This window comes from Lethenteron reissneri, chromosome 61 (assembly GCF_015708825.2).
Source record: "Lethenteron reissneri isolate LAM-NWPU_2019-01 chromosome 61, ASM1570882v1, whole genome shotgun sequence".
NCBI lineage: Eukaryota > Metazoa > Chordata > Hyperoartia > Petromyzontiformes > Petromyzontidae > Lethenteron > Lethenteron reissneri.
The window spans coordinates 734,609-752,987 of NC_083839.1; the positions used below are offsets into that span (position 1 = coordinate 734,609).

The window sequence follows — 18,379 nt, forward strand, 5'->3', positions numbered from 1 at the left end:
GGGGGGCACGTCACGTGGCTATGCACGACAGACAAATAATCCCTGGTGGGCAGTGTGGAACTGTTGTTCCTACCTGTATAAGATTGTCCTTAGGCTACTCTGCAGTGTAAAGCCAATTAGCCCTTTGATTAGATTTTTTTACTTTGCAATAGTTTCACTAAAACATTTTGAGTAGCTTCAAAAAGTGTCTGAATTTGAATGTTGTAGATGGGGCCCCCAACAACCCATATTAGACCCTAGCTGCCACTGGCAAAAGTACATGTTGACAAATATCCATTTTCAATGAGATTTTTAAGGCATTTTCTTTTACAAAATGCAAACAACCAAAGTCATGTTTTAGAAAATAAAATCGCACTATATTCTCATGCAGAAACAATATACAGCCTTGGATGATAGAGACGCAGATACACAATGTACACCTGGTTAACTTTGCACTCGCATTGTCAGCTTTCATGACCGTTAAGGACCAGGTCGCAACTTTGGAGTGGCTCAAAGATATCATTTCTTCTGGTGTGGAATACATGCATAGAATTGTTGGAAGCAATGTTTTGGCGATTCATACATGTTGGATGTCATGGGTTCACGTGTTTAGGTTGCCGTGTTGCTTTCACGATACGATGGCAATGTTCACGACACGGAAATTATCGCGAGATCACTTTTCCCAGACTTTGAAAATACATTTGCCACTTTTAAATGTTCTGCTTTTGTGCTTAGCACTTACAGTCTGTCTCAAGATCACCAAATTATTTGGCGACTGCGTTAGCCGTGGTGCACAAATAACAATATACTTAACGGTCAACAAATGCCTTTTAAAAGGAAAAATAAAGCAGGTGATGTTTCGGACAATGGCTCCTCACAGAAGCCACTATTCTCTGGCCTCTGTGCTGTGAAGGCCATTGCCTGAAACGTTACCTAATATTTACTTTGATGGCCACTGTTGAGGAATGTTCAGTTGTCTGCTTATTGTAAGTTTACAATTCTTTTTTACAAGACATTTTACACGACAACCTAATTGACTACAACAAAGGAAATAAAACTCGGTCAACTTTTTACCAAGTAAGGACTAATAAAAATCTTGAATTGCTATATTCACAAATTGTCAGAAAATAAACTAAAACTAAACTGTTTTACCAGGTAAGGCCCGCTCTTTTTAGAAGCAACCTGGCCACAAATGATAGCTCAACGAAGTGGCTTGTGGAAATTTATAGCAGCCAAATTCTCTAAACGCACAGATTCTAACTGGAGGGGAAAAAACAGGCCCCAGAGAAAAATCCTCGCAACAACGGGGAGACATGCAAACTCCAAATATACAACAGGTCTCCAAGTCAGGATCGAACACGCCCTCCTGCATACCAGGAGAGATAACTAACATCTCGTCAACGTGGCGCCCCGTCAACATTTTTTTAAATTAAAGCAACTAATGGATATTTTTGGAAAACAACCGATGCTATATTCGTCGGATCTTATTTCGTGTGCGTCGTCAATGGCAGCAAACCCCAGCTCACGTGACTCCTCCAGCCACTTGAGGCTGCGATATTGACCACATCGTAGAAAGTAAAAACAAAATAAACCACGAATGAAATTGTGACCCATGAATTGCAGCAATTCACCAAAAAGCAAAAGAGAGAATCTACACAACCTCCCCCTCTGCCCTTCAATTTAAGCCGGGGGGGTACCATGCCAGTTCCCCTTGCCACGTTTAAACTTGGCAGTGTTTGGGAGCGCACGTTTATTAGGCCGACCTCTCTGCATGCCGCACTCAGTGCTCGTTTCTATTTCAATACTTTTAACACTGACGCATTTTTTTTGTTTGGCCGTGTACTTATTTACACATTTTTAGGTTTGGCCAATTGATCCTTATGGCGGAACCCCGGGGGGTCCCATAAGCCCCCGCTTCGCATAAAATTGCGTTGCAACACGTTTTGTGTCTGTTGAAGGCGAACTATACGGCAATCTATTCCTCTCGATGAGCTCTACACGATGCGCTAATAAAAGTTTCAAAGTTTTGTTTCTTTTGTGCATTCGTCCTCGCTGCGCTTGGGACGACACGACAACAGAATGATCCGTGCCAGGTGTGTCGCGACGTTTATGTGCGCGGTGGGACGGAGTCGTCCAAAATAAATAAATTTCGATTTTGACTTCCGTATATTTGGGACCCCGGGGTTCCGCCATAAGGTTCAATTCCCTTTCAAAATAAAAAAAAAATTGGCACAGGAGCAGCCGTACGAAACTCGCGTACAGAGGTGGTGAACGCTCTCAAATGTGTGGAGATATGTCGGCAGCCTGCTTGCTGTACTACCACCTACGACGCAGGCATCTTCGCGATCCACCAAACACGCCCTCCTCCCCGTGACTCTCGCTGCGGCATGCACGCGCGCGATATCGAGCCTCGTCAATTACTGACACCAACTAATTTGACCAGGTAAGGCCCCGCTGAGCGATGAAGCTTTTTCCAGAAGCGACCTGGCTATCGCAAATGATAGCTCAACGAAGTGGGCTCATCATCATCATCATCACGTGGACATTTAGAGCAGCCCAAACACTCTTTAACGCGTGACGTCGATTCGAAATGTGGTGGGGTTGGAAAAAAAACAGAGGACCCGGAGCAAAGATCCACACGACCACGGGGAGAACATTCACACTCCGAAATGGTACAGGCATCGTCAGGGTCGGGTACGAACCCACGACCTCCTGCATAACAGGCGAGGGAGTTAACATCTCGCCACTCTGTCGATTACAATCGTGAACCATGCGACCCCCGCGGTCGTCCTCGCTCGCGGGTTACAACTCGAACGCGGGGAAGCGGGAAGTGTCCGGTCTCAGCATATCCACGAGGAAGTGAATGGTCCCAGCCATACCTGCAGTCAACGGGGGGGGGGGGAAGGGGGGAAGTGCAAACATTGTTCTGCTGGCTCATCCACACAACGGCGAGGCACGTACTGCGAGGCAGCGCTCGTTAATATACAGCTAGATGTGAAGCTTTCGTGACTGCGAGGATTCAAACTCTCAGGTTTTTCGGTAAAGTCACATAGGTAAAAAAGAAAAAATATAATTTTCGATTTAAAGCTTTCGTGACTGCAGGGATTCACCTGCTTGGTTCTTTCGGTAAAGTCACGTAGAAGGGAAATAATAAATAAATAAAAATAAAACATTAAATAATTCTCACGACGTTTCGGCCACAACGCAAGCAACCGTCCTCAGGTGAAGAACAGGTCAGCATTCAGATGCTGTCTTCCCAACAGACCTGTTCTTCACCTGAGGACGGCTGCTTGCGTTGTGGCCGAAACGTCGTGAGAATTATTAAATGTTTTATTTTTATTATTTTATTATTTCCCTTCTACGTGACTTTACCGAAAAAACCAAGAAGATAATATAAATGATTATTTTATTTCTATTATTATTTCTATTATTTATTATTATTTTATTTCTATCATTATTTCTATTATTTATTATTATCTATTTTTTACCTATGTGACTTTACCGAAAAACCTAAGAGTATAGTATACAGCTGCAGCTGTTACACACGAGTGGCTGGAGAATTGTTTTTTTTACCCTTTTATCTGGCAACAAAACTGACACCTTTTTATTACACGCTTTTATTTAACTCACTTCGTCTGTTGTATCCTCAAAAAAGAAATCTTGTAACTCAATTTTTACACATTTCCCAATGTGCTATCGACTGCAAACTTTGTATAGGTATGTCATACTGATGACAACACGATATTCTATCATAAAAAATGCAAAACATATTTTAAAAAAACTTTTTACACGCTTTTCTTTAACTTACTGTATGTGTTATCGTATACAAAAATCTTGTAACTCAATTTCAACCATATTCCCAATGTCGTATCGACTGCAAACTTGGTATAGGTTTGTCATACTGAAAACAATACTATATTCTATCATTTAAAAAATATATATCTTTTTTTAAACAATCTTTTTTAACGGCTCTAATTGTCCACGTTCAACTCACGTTGGCCGTATATCATCACGTGGTCCCTTACGTCACGACAAGCCTCGGGGAGCCACGCCCAGGGCGGGGGGGGGGAAGGAGGGGAGGGGCGATGGGGGAAGGCGGCAGGGGTAGGGGCAGCTCGGACAGTACATTTCATTCAAGCGTGTTTTAAAAAAAAAGTATTTTTTAATATTTTATTTTACAACGAGTCATGTTTGCATTGACCACAATACCTGCGGTCGGAATGCAAACAAAAAACACAACCCTGATAATGGGGGATCTTTGTGTTATACCTTCAAATAGTGAGAAGGGTCGATCTGGAATTCGGCATCCGTGCTTCCCATAATCCAAGCACCACTCCGCAAACTGAAAATCAAGATTTCGATTTAAAGCTTTCGTGACTGCAGGGATTCATCTTCTTGGTTCTTTCGGTAAAGTCACGTAGAAGGGAAGTAATAAAATAATAAAATTAAAACATAATAAAATAATTCTCACGACGTTTTGGCCACAACGCAAGCAGCCGTCCTCAGGTGAAGAACAGGTCTGTCGAGAAGAGAGAGTCTGAATGACAACCCCAGGCTTGGAGCGTCATTTTGTCAAGGCGCTCTTCCCCCCCTCCAACCCAGCTTAAAAAGACGCTCCAAGCCTGGGGTTGTCATTCAGACTCTGTCTTCTCGACAGACCTGTTCTTTACCTGAGGACGGCTGCTTGCGTTGTGGCCGAAACGTCGTGAGAATTATTTTATTATGTTTTATTTTTATTATTTTATTATTTCCCTTCTACGTGACTTTACCGAAAGAACCAAGAAGATGAAAATCAAGAGTTAGAATCAGAACATTTACACTGCAGGAGGAATCATGAGCTATACAACTCGAGGGGCAGGGCCCATGACCAGTTCGGATAATCGTCACTGGTGTTGGCCATGAGCGGGAATCGAACTCGGGTGGTCGTAGCACAGCACACTCACCCCTCCCCACACACACAAGCGTACAAAGATACAAAGATCCCCCGTATAGACTTAACAGACTGTAGGGGCAAGTGCTGTTGGCGAGCACCTATGAAGGCCAGAACGGTACACGAGGGGGTGGGTGGCCAGCACCACGCCCGACCGCCTTTGTCTCCCCAGTGCCGATGTTTACACATCGCACCGGGTACTCATTTAAGGCTGAGTCGACCTAGGGGAGGCCCAGGACCGGTTCAGATAATCGTCACTGGTGTTAGCCTTGAGCGGTAATCAAACCCGGGTTGCCAGGTTCATAGCGCGGCGCGCTAACCGCTACACTACCGCTCCCCACAAGCGTACACACATATGCACACAGACATACGCAGAAAGAGACAAAGATCCTCCATATTATAGCAAGCGATGTTGGCATGCGCATATTTAGGCCGGCAAAGCAACGCGGTCGGCAAGGCATCGTGCCCGGTTGCCTTTGTCTCTCAAGTGATGATGTTTTTTCACCACACTGGATACTAATTTGAGGCCGAGTCGACCCAGGGGAGGCCCAGGCCCGGTTCATATATTCGTCAATGATGTTGGTGATCGGACATTTTCCAGGTGCAGCTCCCAAGCTTTGGAATGCTTTGGCTTTGCCGATACGAACGATCATTATCGTGACGCTATATTTAAGTCTGTCTTGAAAACTCGCCTCTTTAAAACTGGCCTTTACCCCTGCCTAGTTCTGGCCGTTTACCTTGGTTCTAAGTTGGGTGGGTAAGTGAGCGGGTGGGTGAGTGAGTGAGTGAGTGGGTGAATGGGTGAGTGAGTAGATGAGTAGGTGAGTGAATGGTTTGCATGAGTGGGTGAGTGAGTAGATGAGTAGGTGAGCGAGTGGTTGCATGAGAGGGTGAGTGAGTGGGTAAACTGGCCTTTACCTCCCATTATTTCTGGCTGTTTACCCTGGTTCTGAGTGGGTGGGTGAGTAAGTAGGTGAGCGAGTGGTTGCGTAAGAGGGTGAGTGAGTGGGTAAACTGGCTTTTACCCCCCCACTAGTTCTAGCCGTTAACCCTCCAGGTTCTGCTTACTTCCTGGCTTTCCATACACGGTGGCGCATTGGTAGGGATCTACGGATGAAATGCGCCACGTTACAAATGCAAAATTATCATTACAAACTCGGTTCGGCGTGGTCATAGCGTGCGCGGTGCGCTCGATAACCGACCACGTTACCGCCGAACACGCACACGGGGGAGCGGGGCGGGGGGATGCTGCGGCGAGGAGGATCGCCGTGACGTACCCGGCACGCGCGGTACAGGTGCCCGTGCTCGCCCGTGGCGCGGTAGAGCGCCAGGAAGGCGTAGGCGTTGCCCGCGACGCCGTGGCACAGGCCGTAGCCCTTGCGCAGGAGGCCGCGCTGCCACACCACCTCGCCGCACTCGAGCGCGTCGCGCAGGTACTTCTCTTCCCCAAACGCCTGCCGTGAGCGCGCACGCACAGAGACACGGAGATCGCCGTCATCGCCGTCGGCAGGCTCCCACCCGGGGTTGTAAACCAGCGGTGGCCATCCGCCGTCTCCCCGGGCTGCGTGCGGCTCTAATCCACGACACGTACGATCACGGGAAGCGGAGAATGATGAGTTTCTTGCGTGCTCTGCCGAAAACCGTCTAGAAATATATACGCATATATACTGGTAGGAACCCTCCTGGTTACACCAGCCCACAGGGGATTATTGTGTCCGTCGTGCAGGGAGGGGCTGGGTGGGGAGGCAAGGGCTGGGTGGGGAGGGGCTGGGTGGGGGGGGTGGGGAGGGGCTGGGTGGGGAAGGTGGGGCTGGGTGGGGGGTGGGAGGGGTGGGGCTGGGTGGGGAGGGGCTGGGTGGGGAGGGGTGGGTGGAGAGGGGCTGGGTGGGGAGGGAGGGGAGGGGCTGGGTGGGGAGGGTGGGGCTGGGTGGGGGTGGGAGGGAGGGGTGGGGCTGGGTGGGGAGGGGCTGGTCACCCCGTGGTGCCCTTATAAAACTCAACGTTTAACCTACTCACGCCGGCTTGTGCCCGCCCTCACAGTCGGCCATATTTGCGGAATACACCATGCCGCCGTTGATCCTGGCCATTGACCGAGCAACCCAACGTTGCTACCAGCTCCCTCCGCAGGAATGTGTTACAGGGACTCCTCTACTTACGAACAAGTTAGGTTCCAGAGGTCCATTCGTAAGTCGATTTGTTTGTACGTCCAACTTTACTGCTGTCGATTCCAAACACATTGTACGACGTGCACACTAAACACAGGGAATGGTTTTAAAAGTTGTACTATTCCCTGTACATGTAGATGCCACCGGTTCCTCATGTTCTGCTAATGTAGATGCCACCACCACCATCCATCGCGTGGCGGTTGAACTCATGGCTCGGTCCGAACAGGCGACTGGACCTACGGACAGGTCTGTTCGTATCTCTGAAAGTTCGTAAGTCGAATCTTCGTAACTCGAGGAGTCCATGTATGTACACAATTAGCTCTTTGCAGAACTCATCGGTACATTTGTAGCTCTTGGCCTGTTACATGTTGGCCACTGCTGGTGTTCACAAATGCATTCTTCCAGCTCGTATCGTCATCTCTCTTATTGGGCTCTCTCTCTCTGTGTGACGTGGAGAAGGTCGCGCGCTTGCCGCTCACCCGGTGCGCCTGCAGGAGCGTGTGCACCACGCCCGGCGCGCCGTGGCACCAGTGCACCAGCCGGTCGGACTCGTTGCTGAGCGACGAGGGGAAGTTCCCCGAGCGGAAGCGCTTGCGCCGCACGTAGTCCACGCTGGGCTTCACCAGCTCCACCGTCGCCTCCTTGTTCATGCCGGCGCCCGGCTGCCGAAGCCGGCGCATTCACACCGCGGGGGGGGGGGGGGGGGGGCGGAAACCGTCGTCACCACATACTCCAAGTCATCCTCGCGGATAAAAAAATAAATGTTACTGGTAGGAACCTCCTGGTTACACCAGCCCACAGGGGAGTATTGTGTCCGTCCGTCCATCCGACGTGCATCCAAAAATGGGAGGGGTGGGGCTGGGTGGAGAGGGGAGGGTGGGGAGGGGCTGGGTGGGGAGGGGCTGGGTGGGGAGGGTAGGGCTGGGTGAGGAGGGGAGGGTGGGGAGGAGCTGGGTGGGGAGGGTGGGGAGTGGGAGGGGTGGGGCTGGGTGGGGAGGGGCTGGTCACCCCGTGGTGCCCTTATAAAACTCAACGTTTAACCTACTCACGCCGGCTTGTGCCCGCCCTCACAGTCGGGCATATTTGCGGAATACACCACGCCGCCGTTGACCCTGGCCATTGACCGAGCAACCCAACGTTCCTACCAGCTCCCTCCGCAGGAATGTGTTTGCCGCTCAGCTGTTAAGTCTCGCCATCTAACAAAGGCGTTCTCTTACTGTGCAAAAGAAGTTCAGCACACACATACGCCAGGCAACACACAGCGTCGACACACAAGCGTTGCGACCCTCCCTTCTCGTGGGGCGCCAAGGAGGAGGTGATGCCGTACCCCGGCTCGCCAGGAGCAGGCGGTATGGCAAAGACGTGGACCTCATCTTTGAGGGATCGAGCGTCGACCCCTCTCCGAGAGCGAGGAGCAAACGCCGTGCGGCGACGGAGGCGCAGCGTTACGAGCCAAAATTATCCACGAGTGGCTAAGCCGCGTCTGCGTACACATGCATCTTGGCAAGTTCGAAGCTTTCGCGTTTGTTTTAGAATTCCAGGTGCCAAGAGAGGGGTCATTCACAAGGGTGAGTCGGGGGTCACTGAAACGATGAAAGCAAAATGCCAAGTACAGCAATGAAGTAAATTCCAAAAACACTTGAAGATACCATCTGCACCCCACCGCGTAAGACCATAACACCTGTGATGCACGGCAGTCATCCGATACAAGTGCTATCCAGGCGCAATTCTGTGGTGTGGTGATGCGTGGTACACGGTGTGGTGATAAGTAGTACACGATGCACGGTACATGGTGTGGTGATGTGTGGTACACGGTAAGGTGATGCGTGGCACACGGTGTGGTGATGGATAGTACAAAGTGTGGTCATATGCATGGTCCACAGCGCTGTGATGCATGGTACACGGTGTGGTGATCCATGGTACACGGTGTGGTGATCCGTGGTACACGGTGTGGTGATGTGTGGTACACGGTGTGGTGATGTGTGGTACACGGTGTGGTGATACATGGTACACGGTGTGATGTGTGGTACACGGTGTGGTGATACATGGTACACGGTGTGGTGATACATGGTACACGGTGTGGTGATACATGGTACACGGTGTGGTGATGTGTGGTACACGGTGTGGTGATACATGGTACATGGTGTGGTGATGTGTGGTACACGGTGTGGTGATACATGGTACATGGTGTGGTGATACATGGTACATGGTGTGGTGATACATGGTACATGGTGTGGTGATGTGTGGTACACGGTGTGGTGATACATGGTACACGGTGTGGTGATGTGTGGTACACGGTGTGGTGATACATGGTACACGGTGTGGTGATGTGGTGATACACGGTATGGTTATGTGTGGTACACGGCGTGGTGATCCATGGAACACAGTGTGGTGACGCGCGTGGCAACACGGCGTGGCGACGCGCCTGGCGCGGAGTGCACGCACGCACCTGCATGAGCATGTAGTAGATGCCGGCGAGACCGTGGGCGGCCCCCACGTACTGCTTGCCGTGCCACTGGTACAGCAGGGGACATCGCTCAGCCCTGCGCTCCATGCCTGCCAGGACCTTGCCCGACTCCACCAGCGCTGAGCGCACCTACGCGCAGGCACCAAGACAAAGGTCCCCCGTGTGGCCTCCAACGGGGCTCTAAGGGCACATGCGCTGGTAGCGGCGAGCACCTACAACAGGTCAACGCGGCTCTCCCCGGCGAATGACGTTTGCACACCGCGCCGGGTGCTCATTTGAGGTCAAGCCGACCTAAAGGTGGCCCAGGGACTGCTTCGGATATACATCGCCAATATTGGCCATGGAAGGTGACGGGGGGGGGGGGGCGGAATCGAACTCGGGTCGCCGGGTTCGTAGCGCGGCGCGCTAACCACTGCAGTACCACTAGCCACCACACACACACACGAGGAAAGGTTAAACGCGCGCAGAAACACACACACCTGACACGCGTGGACACACATGTGTAGTGATATCGCGGGATGTCACCGTGTCGTGCCGGCCCTAGAGAGGCTCGGCGTGCGGTGTCGCGACATCGCGGACACCACGAGGGTGTGGGTGTAGAGGGGCTCTGTCAGCGCTGATTGACAGCGCTGGATGGCACCACGCTTGGCGTGCAGTACCAGCCCCTACAGGACAGGGTGTGGGAGTGCCGGCCGTAGGAATGAGGTTACTAAAAGCCGTGGCACTCTGGTTGATCCAAGAGGATTCGTGACCGGTCAAGTCTACAAAGGGGCCCCGAGTGGGGGGCTAGGGGTGGTCACGTGGTCGGGGTCTAGATCCTGCTCGAGGATTCTGGAAGGTGGGCATGGCCAAGGACGGAGCCGGCCACGCCGCAGGGAATAGAAGCCGGGTCCCCCAGAGGGGCCGGCGTTGTTGTTCATCCTGAAGAAAACTTCGTCTACGTTCTACGTCCTGCAGAGTCTCCAACTCGTGGACACTGGACCTGAGCTGTGGTCCGGGTCCGTAGTAGTTGTAATTAGTGCAGTTAGCCTGGTGGTTACGTAGCTAGTTATGTTGTAATTAGTGTAGTTAACCTGGTGGTCACCATCTGGCTAACTACACCAGTTATGTTGTAATTAGTGCAGTTAGCCTGGTGGTTACGTAGCTAGTTATGTTGTAATTAGTGTAGTTAACCTGGTGGTCACCATCTGGCTAACTACACCAGTCACGTGGTAACTAGTGTAGTTAGTCTGGTGGTCACCACCATCGCTTGTTATTCTGTTAAGGGGCAGTTACCCCGTGTGTTGCGGTTAAATAAATGTGTTTCCTCCCAAGAGTACGTCTGCGACTCAGTTGAACTCACTACACACACACCAGAGCCTTGCTACGCCTGCGACACTGTGCTTGTTCTACCCACGCACTCCCTCACCTCTGCTCAGAGTCAGAGAATAGGGTTCACGAGGACGTGGGCTCCACCTCGTCGTCACAATGCTCAGAGAGACGGGCAGGGCGGGGTGGAGTACAAGACGAGGTGAAGCAAGGGTGGTTGAGGGGATTCACCTCGTAGAGTCGGGGAAGGGACTTCACGATAAGGTGGAGGAAGCGTAGAAGTGGGCCCCACCTCGTCGTTACAATGCTCAGAGAGACGGGCAGGTGGCAGCGGTCGCAACCGGGTACCCAATACACGTACCCTATCCGATACCCGGCTACCCGTACCCAGCCGGGTACGGGTAGACCGTGAGTCACTGGTGAGTCACCGTTTGTCACTCATTTCCCAACGTCTTGTCTCTTCTCACAATTCAAGTTCCTAGAATCAACCCACCTGCGCCTGCAACATGGCTTCACCCAGAGGTCGCAATCAGGTACCCGATACCCGTACCCGGGTACGGCCGGGTACGGGTACCCGTTTGCGACCCTGGTGCGGCCGGGTACGGGTATGAATCAAAACCCGTTTGCGACCTCTGGCAGGTGGAAGGAGCTCGAGACGAAGTGGTGGAGCAACGGTGGACGTGGGTCACACCTCGTCGTCACAATGATCAGAATCAGAGGAGGTTCACAATGAGGTGAAGGGAGCGTGGACGTGGGCCCCCCACCTCGTCGTCACAATGCTCAGAGAGACGGGCAGGAGGAGGGAGCTCGAGACGAGGTGCGTGTACGCGACAATGTGGACTGCACCTCGTCGATGACCCCGGCGGGGACGGCCTCTTCCCCGAGCTCGGCGCGCACGTAGAGCAGCGCGAAGAGGAAGCCCGCGCGGCCGTAGAGCACCTCGTCCGGGACATCTGACTCCAGCGCCACCACCGAGCTCTTCAGCTCCAGGAGCCTTGCTCGTCGCAGCAGTAGCAGTGGCAGTAACAGCAGCAGTAACAGCAGCAGCAGTAACCATCAGTGAGAACAGCAGCTGTAACAGCAGCAGCAACCATCAGTAAGCGCAGCAGCTGTAACAGCAGCAGCTGTAACATCAGTAAGAGCAGCAGAAGTAACACCGTAGCAGCAGTAACATCAGTAAGAGGAGCATCAGTAAAAGTATCTGGAACAGCAGCAGCATAGCCTTTAACAAACTGTTGGGGCAAGTGCTGTTAGCGAGTAGCACCTATGAAAGCCGGCACGGTGCATGAAGGCGTGGGTGGCCAGCACCACGCCCAGCCGCTTTTGTCTCCCCAGTGGCGATGTTTACACACCGCACCAGGTATTAATTGGAGGCTGAGTCAACCTAGGGTAGGCCCGAGACTGGTTCAGATAATCGTCACTGGTGGTGGCTATGAGCGGGAATCGAACTCGGGTAGCTGAGTTCGAAGCGCAGCGCGTTAACCGCTGCGGCACCGCCACTCCCCTTGCGCGCGAGCGCGCGCACGCACGCACACTGATGCACGCACACACACATGCACGCGCACCACTCACTGGCGCACACACACACGCGTGACACTTACCAGCGCAAGCCACTCACTGGAGCACACTCACACACGTGACACTTACCGGCGCACGCCACTCACTGGCGCACACACACACACGCGTGACACTTACCGGCGCAAGCCACTCACTGGAGCACACACACACACGTGACACTTACCAGCGCAAGCCACTCACTGGTGCACACACACACACACGTGACACTTACCAGCGCAAGCCACTCACTGGTGCGCACACACACACACACGTGACACTTACCAGCGCAAGCCACTCACTGGAGCACACACACACACGTGACACTTACCAGCGCAAGCCACTCACTGGAGCACGCACACACACGCGTGACACTTACCAGCGCAAGCCACTCACTGGAGCACACACACACACGTGACACTTACCAGCACAAGCCACTCACTGGAGCACACACACACACGCGTGACACTTACCAGCGCAAGCCACTGACTGGAGCACACACACACACGTGACACTTACCAGCGCAAGCCACTCACTGGAGCACACACACACACGTGACACTTACCAGCACAAGCCACTCACTGGAGCACACACACACACGCGTGACACTTACCAGCGCAAGCCACTCACTGGAGCACACACACACGCGTGACACTTACCAGCACAAGCCACTCACTGGAGCACACACACACACGCGTGACACTTACTAGCGCAAGCCACTCACTGGAGCACACACACACACGCGTGACACTTACCAGCGCAAGCCACTCACTGGAGCACACACACACACACGCGTGACACTTACCAGCACAAGCCACTCACTGGAGCACACACACACACACGTGACACTTACCAGCGCAAGCCACTCACTGGAGCACACACACACACGTGACACTTACCAGCGCAAGCCACTCACTGGAGCACACACACGCGTGCGTGACACTTACCAGCACAAGCCACTCACTGGAGCACACACACACACGCGTGACACTTACCAGCGCAAGCCACTCACTGGAGCACACACACACACGCGTGACACTTACCAGCGCAAGCCACTCACTGGAGCACACACACACACGCGTGACACTTACCGGCGCAAGCCACTCACTGGAGCACACACACACACGCGTGACACTTACCAGCGGAAGCCACTCACTGGTGCACACACACACACACGTGACACTTACCAGCGCAAGTCACTCACTGGTGCACACACACACACGTGACACTTACCAGCGCAAGCCACTCACTGGAGCACACACACACGCGTGACACTTACCGGCGCAAGCCACTCACTGGTGCACACACACACACAAGCGTGCGCGCGCCACTCACTGACGCGCATGCCACTCACTGGCGCACGCACTCCCGGCTGTCGTCGGCGTTGCCGAGCTTGTGGTGCACGACGGCGCCGAGCGCCAGCGGCCCTGCGTCGCCGCACAGGAAGGAGACGCGGCGGCCAGAGAGGCCGCGCAGCGAGCGCTTGGCGTGGTCCAGCGCTCGCTGCAGCTGCCCCGGCTCCCCCTGCACACGGTGCAGCTGCACGTACAGGAAGGCCGATGCCTGCACACGTGCGTACACAAAGACAAAGATCCCCCGTGTGGCCTTCATCAGACCGTTGGGGGCAAGTGCTGTTCGCGAGTAGCGGCACCTGTGAAGGCCGGCACTGTGGCACACGAGGGGGTGGATGGCCAGCACCACGCCCGACCGCCTTTGTCTCCCCGGTGACAATGTTTAAACACCGCACCAGGTACTTATTTGAGGCTGAGTCGACCTAGGGGAGGCCTGGGACCAATTTCGATAAACACACACACACACAGGACGACTCACACTACAATACACACCGCCAACACAAACACAGATGAGTGCGGGAGAGTGAGCGAGAGGGCGAGTGGGCGAGTGAGCGGGAGAGCGAGTGAGCGGGAGAGCGAGTCAGTGGGAGTGCGAGTGGGTGAGCGGGAGAGCGAGCGAGTGAGAGAGCGTGTGGGTGAGCGAGAGAGCGAGCCAGCGGAAGAGCGAGTGGGCAAGTAACCAGCAACGCGAGTGAGCAGGACAGAGTGTGAGCTGGAGAGCGAGCGGACCATCCACCTCACCCGTCCACCCTGTGTAGCCCGAGTAGTCGTGGGGGTCAGCCGTCTTCAGCCCCTCCTCCATCTGTGCCACCAGGTCATGGATCTTCGCAGTCAGGCGTCTCTCGAACGCCGCGCTGATCTGCCTCGACGGACGCAAGAGATGTGATCACAGCTATCGCTACCTCCCGGGCAAGGCGTTTGCTGTCCCCGAAGACAGCACGGACACCATCTAGCCATGTGTGGTGGCTGCTGCCAGAAATGTACACGTGATGATAAGCAACGTGGGTTCGATCCCAACCCTGACGCCTGTATATTTGGAGTTTGCGTGTTCTCCCCGTGGTCGTGTGGATGATTTAACGTGAATTTAGACTATCTGGCTGCTATACATTTCCATGTGATAAGCCACTTCGTTGAGCTATCGTTTATGGCCAGGTCGCTTCTGAAAAAGAGAGCTCAGTGGGCCTTACTTGGTAAAATAAAAAATAGTTTATAGGTTTATCCACAACTGCGGTTGACTTCCCCACAAAGGGGTACCAATTTATCGACCCCGGAGGTAGGGATGATGGGTCGAATCGCGAGCTGTTCGCTCTGCCAGTCACGCTTCTGAAAAAAAGTTAAATAGCTCAGTGGGCCTTACCTGGTAAAATAAAAATAGTTTAAGTAGATGTTTTTTTGTGATTTGCTTACCTTTCCTATACTTTGGACTCCTATCGTGTTTTTGTATTGTTCTGTTCGTCGGATTCCTCCAGCATCAAGAAAGATTCCGATTCTGTCGGTGAATCGCGTACATATGACAAACTCGTCGTGTTACGTGGCGTGGTTCCGGAGATGGCCGCAGGGCAAGTTGTGCGAGAGAACCCGTCTGTTCGGACCTTTTTAAGGGTTGTGCCCCCATATGTGTGGTGGGTTTTCTCTCGAAGCTCCGGTTTCCTCCAAACCAATGCAAAACACGTGTTTGAATGTAAAGCAGTGCGAAGCCTCAATCGTGCTTGCAAAGCACTGTGGGCTAACTAACATAACGTTCAATCTTGACTTGAAGCTTTCGTGACTGCAGGAATCCACACTCTTTGGTTCTACGTGGCTTTACCGAAAGAACCAAAGAGTAACATGACGTTATATTACAGGTAGTCCCCGAGTTACGATGGTCCGACTTATGATATTTCTTTCTTACGATGACGATAGCGATACGACAAAATTGTAAAATATTTTACATTTCGCGCGGCAGGCAAACGCAGCAGCGTATGAGGTACGATACTGTCCTTTATCATTGCCATCCTCTTCCGACAACTAAGTTAATGTAGCCATCAACAACCTAACATCGTTCAAGTGTGCAGACGACGGACAGAATCTTGGTGAGTTCAGTACAATATGATACATTACGATACGTTCAATGCATGTATGATACGTAGATTTAGCGATTTAATTTTAGGGTTACCACGATACGATACGTTCAATGCATGTTAAAAGTTTTTACAGCAGATAGGATTGTTTCCTGAAAAAACTGTCTATTAAATTGCAGTTCATATAGGTAGGCTAAGAATTTACCTCGTTTTTTTACTTTACATTTTACTGTGCAATACAGTATTGTAATTAATAAATACATACAGTATATAGTTTATACAGTACGGTACTGTAAATTGCTCTGTTTTGCTACATTATCCCCATTCTTTAAGACTCCTGGGTAGGCTAGCCCATCTTCGACTTACGATATTTTCGACTTACGATGGGGTCGTCGTAACGCATCTCCATCCTAAGTAGAGGACGACCTGTATTTGCATTGCTAGAGGGCTGGGCATCACGTTACATTGCATGCTTGTGAGATCCACCCAGGTGACGCTGCCGTCAACTTTCTCGCTCTGGGTTAATTTTATATTCGGGTATCCGTTAAGACCATCGTCTCTATCGGGGGGGGGGGGGGGTGGATAAAATTGGTACTACGTTGTAGGAGTTCAGAGTGGCCATCCTCCGGAGAGACTGGCAACTGCCGTGAAAATGTAGAGACACTCCGAATTGACTTCTTGCAAAAACACGCGGCATCGTGTGTTGCGTACAAAAAAAGACAAAGATCCCCCGTATAGCCTGTAACAGACTATTGGGGCAAGTGCTGTTGGCGAGCACCTACGAAGGCCGGCAAGGCACACGAAGGGATGGGTGGCCAGAACCATGTAAATACGTCATTAATTAAATAAAAGATGTTTAAAGTCTCGATTTAAAGCTTTCGTGACTGCAGGGATTTATCTTCTTGGTTCTTTCGGTAAAGTCACGTAGAAGGGAAATAATAAAATAATAAAAATAAAACATAATAAAATAAACGTTAGAATTTAATTCAAATGTAACAGGGTGGGGTCGATGTCTGGTGACCTTCCATTGAATTATCTCAAACTTAATAGTTTTAAGTAAGGTTTATTTAAAAAATAAGGGGGGGTCACAAGGCATCTGGACCAACCCCTCCTGCATCCAGTACTGTACAAAGAACATCACACGCACTGTACAATGTAAGCTTCACATTAACCTCACATCCGTAATCGAGCCACTGCTGGATGAAGGCCCGTCCCCACCGTCCTGGAGTAATTCTAATCCACCGCTGATTTAATCGCTCCATCTCCACGGCGGACGTCCCCTTCGAGGTCTAGTTCCGTATATGCTGCACTCTAAATCGCCTTACGTGCACAGAATGTAACATTTAATGTAAGTATACAACAAAATGTGTTGTTATTTATCGCTAAAAGGGGCAAGACATCTCGTCCCAGGCTCGGTGCTACCCGAAGGAGACGGGAGCGATGGGGAACGTGGCCTCTGCGGGATCGCCAAAGACGGGGCAGTCGTTGAGGCCTTCACATCCAGCAGTGGATTGACCATGGCCGGCGATGATGATGATGCTAATAATGATAATAACGATGATTAACAACGGTGCAGTGTGCCCATTCGTTTTTCTGTATAATATACGGCGTACGAATACAGAAAATCGGACTGCTGACAAATAGATATATAACGCAACTATGAAAGCAATCATGCGTACGGAGTGCGTGCATTTGGCGTGGTTCGAAAGCAAACGCTGTATGGGGAATGCATCGAATGTTTATCAACACGACTCGGGGCCTACAAGGCCACCGACCCTCGGATAGCGACCCCTGCCGGGAATGGCGCGCCTCTCCCGGCTGCCGATCGTGGCCACGAACCCCCCCCCCCCCCACTCAACAACACCAACACCAAACTCCAGATTTAATGTATCAAACAACACACAAACAACAACAACTACTGTACCTTCCCCGAAGCGTCGAATAAATCCTCGGGCGGTTGTGCAGGGTTATATTCTGCGTAAGGGTTCGGGAAATGCCTCTCCTCCATCTCGTCCGCGTCCGACTTAAAGCGCTTCGACATGGCCTCTCCCATCACCAATGTGTCAACCACACACACTTACGCAATAGCTACCCTCTTAATATTATAGCAACAACAGCATCACAAAATAAATGTGCACCGTTGATTAAAATAAAAGCTAAAATCTGCAATTGTACGCTGAGGTAAATGTCGCCCGTGTGTTCGCTGCCCAAACGATAACGGTTGCTTGGCAATGCGGTGATGAGCGGATCGATGGATTTAAAGACAGCAGCGATGTGTAATGTTGTGCCGTGTTTGTGTTGTTGTTGTTGTGTTGTTGTTGTGCGTGTAGTCTCTACGCACTGTGAGAGCGGCAGCGGCTTTTAGCGGTCACCGCTCACGGCCAACAACGCCGGCCACGAATTACAGGCAGTCCTCGACTTACGGCGGAGATGCGTTACGACGACCCCTTAGTAAGTCGAAAATAACGCAAGTCGAAAATTACGTAAGTCGAAAATGTCGTAAGTCGAAAATAGCGTAAGTCGAAAACATCGTACGCCGAAAATAGCGTAAGTCGAAAATATCG

General features: G+C 51.6%; 1 protein-coding gene across 1 annotated transcript; it reads right to left on the reverse strand.

Moving 5' to 3' along the window:
* Positions 1 to 274: 274 nt before the first annotated feature.
* On the reverse strand, positions 275 to 18,379 carry LANCL2 (LanC like glutathione S-transferase 2). Its single transcript, XM_061576561.1, has 8 exons — positions 17,740 to 18,379; positions 13,758 to 14,614; positions 11,696 to 11,843; positions 9,524 to 9,670; positions 7,554 to 7,736; positions 6,187 to 6,363; positions 4,249 to 4,321; positions 275 to 2,858 (listed from the first exon to the last, which is right to left on the reverse strand). The coding sequence occupies exons 2-8, from the start codon at positions 14,012 to 14,014 to the stop codon at positions 2,782 to 2,784; spliced, it is 1,062 nt and encodes a 353-aa protein (XP_061432545.1). The 5' UTR covers positions 14,015 to 14,614; positions 17,740 to 18,379; the 3' UTR covers positions 275 to 2,781.

Bases quoted from the DNA above. Each gene is read 5' to 3' on its own strand.
- LANCL2 (XM_061576561.1), bottom strand. From the start codon at position 14,014: ATGAAGGCCACACGGGGGATCTTTGTCTTTGTGTACGCACGTGTGCAG. The intron at 4,322-6,186 runs GTACGTCACGGC...CTTGATTTTCAG, and splicing joins ACCTGTACCGCGCGTGCCGG to TTTGCGGAGTGGTGCTTGGA. The intron at 2,859-4,248 runs GTATAACACAAA...CGTTGACTGCAG, and splicing joins ACCCTTCTCACTATTTGAAG to GTATGGCTGGGACCATTCAC.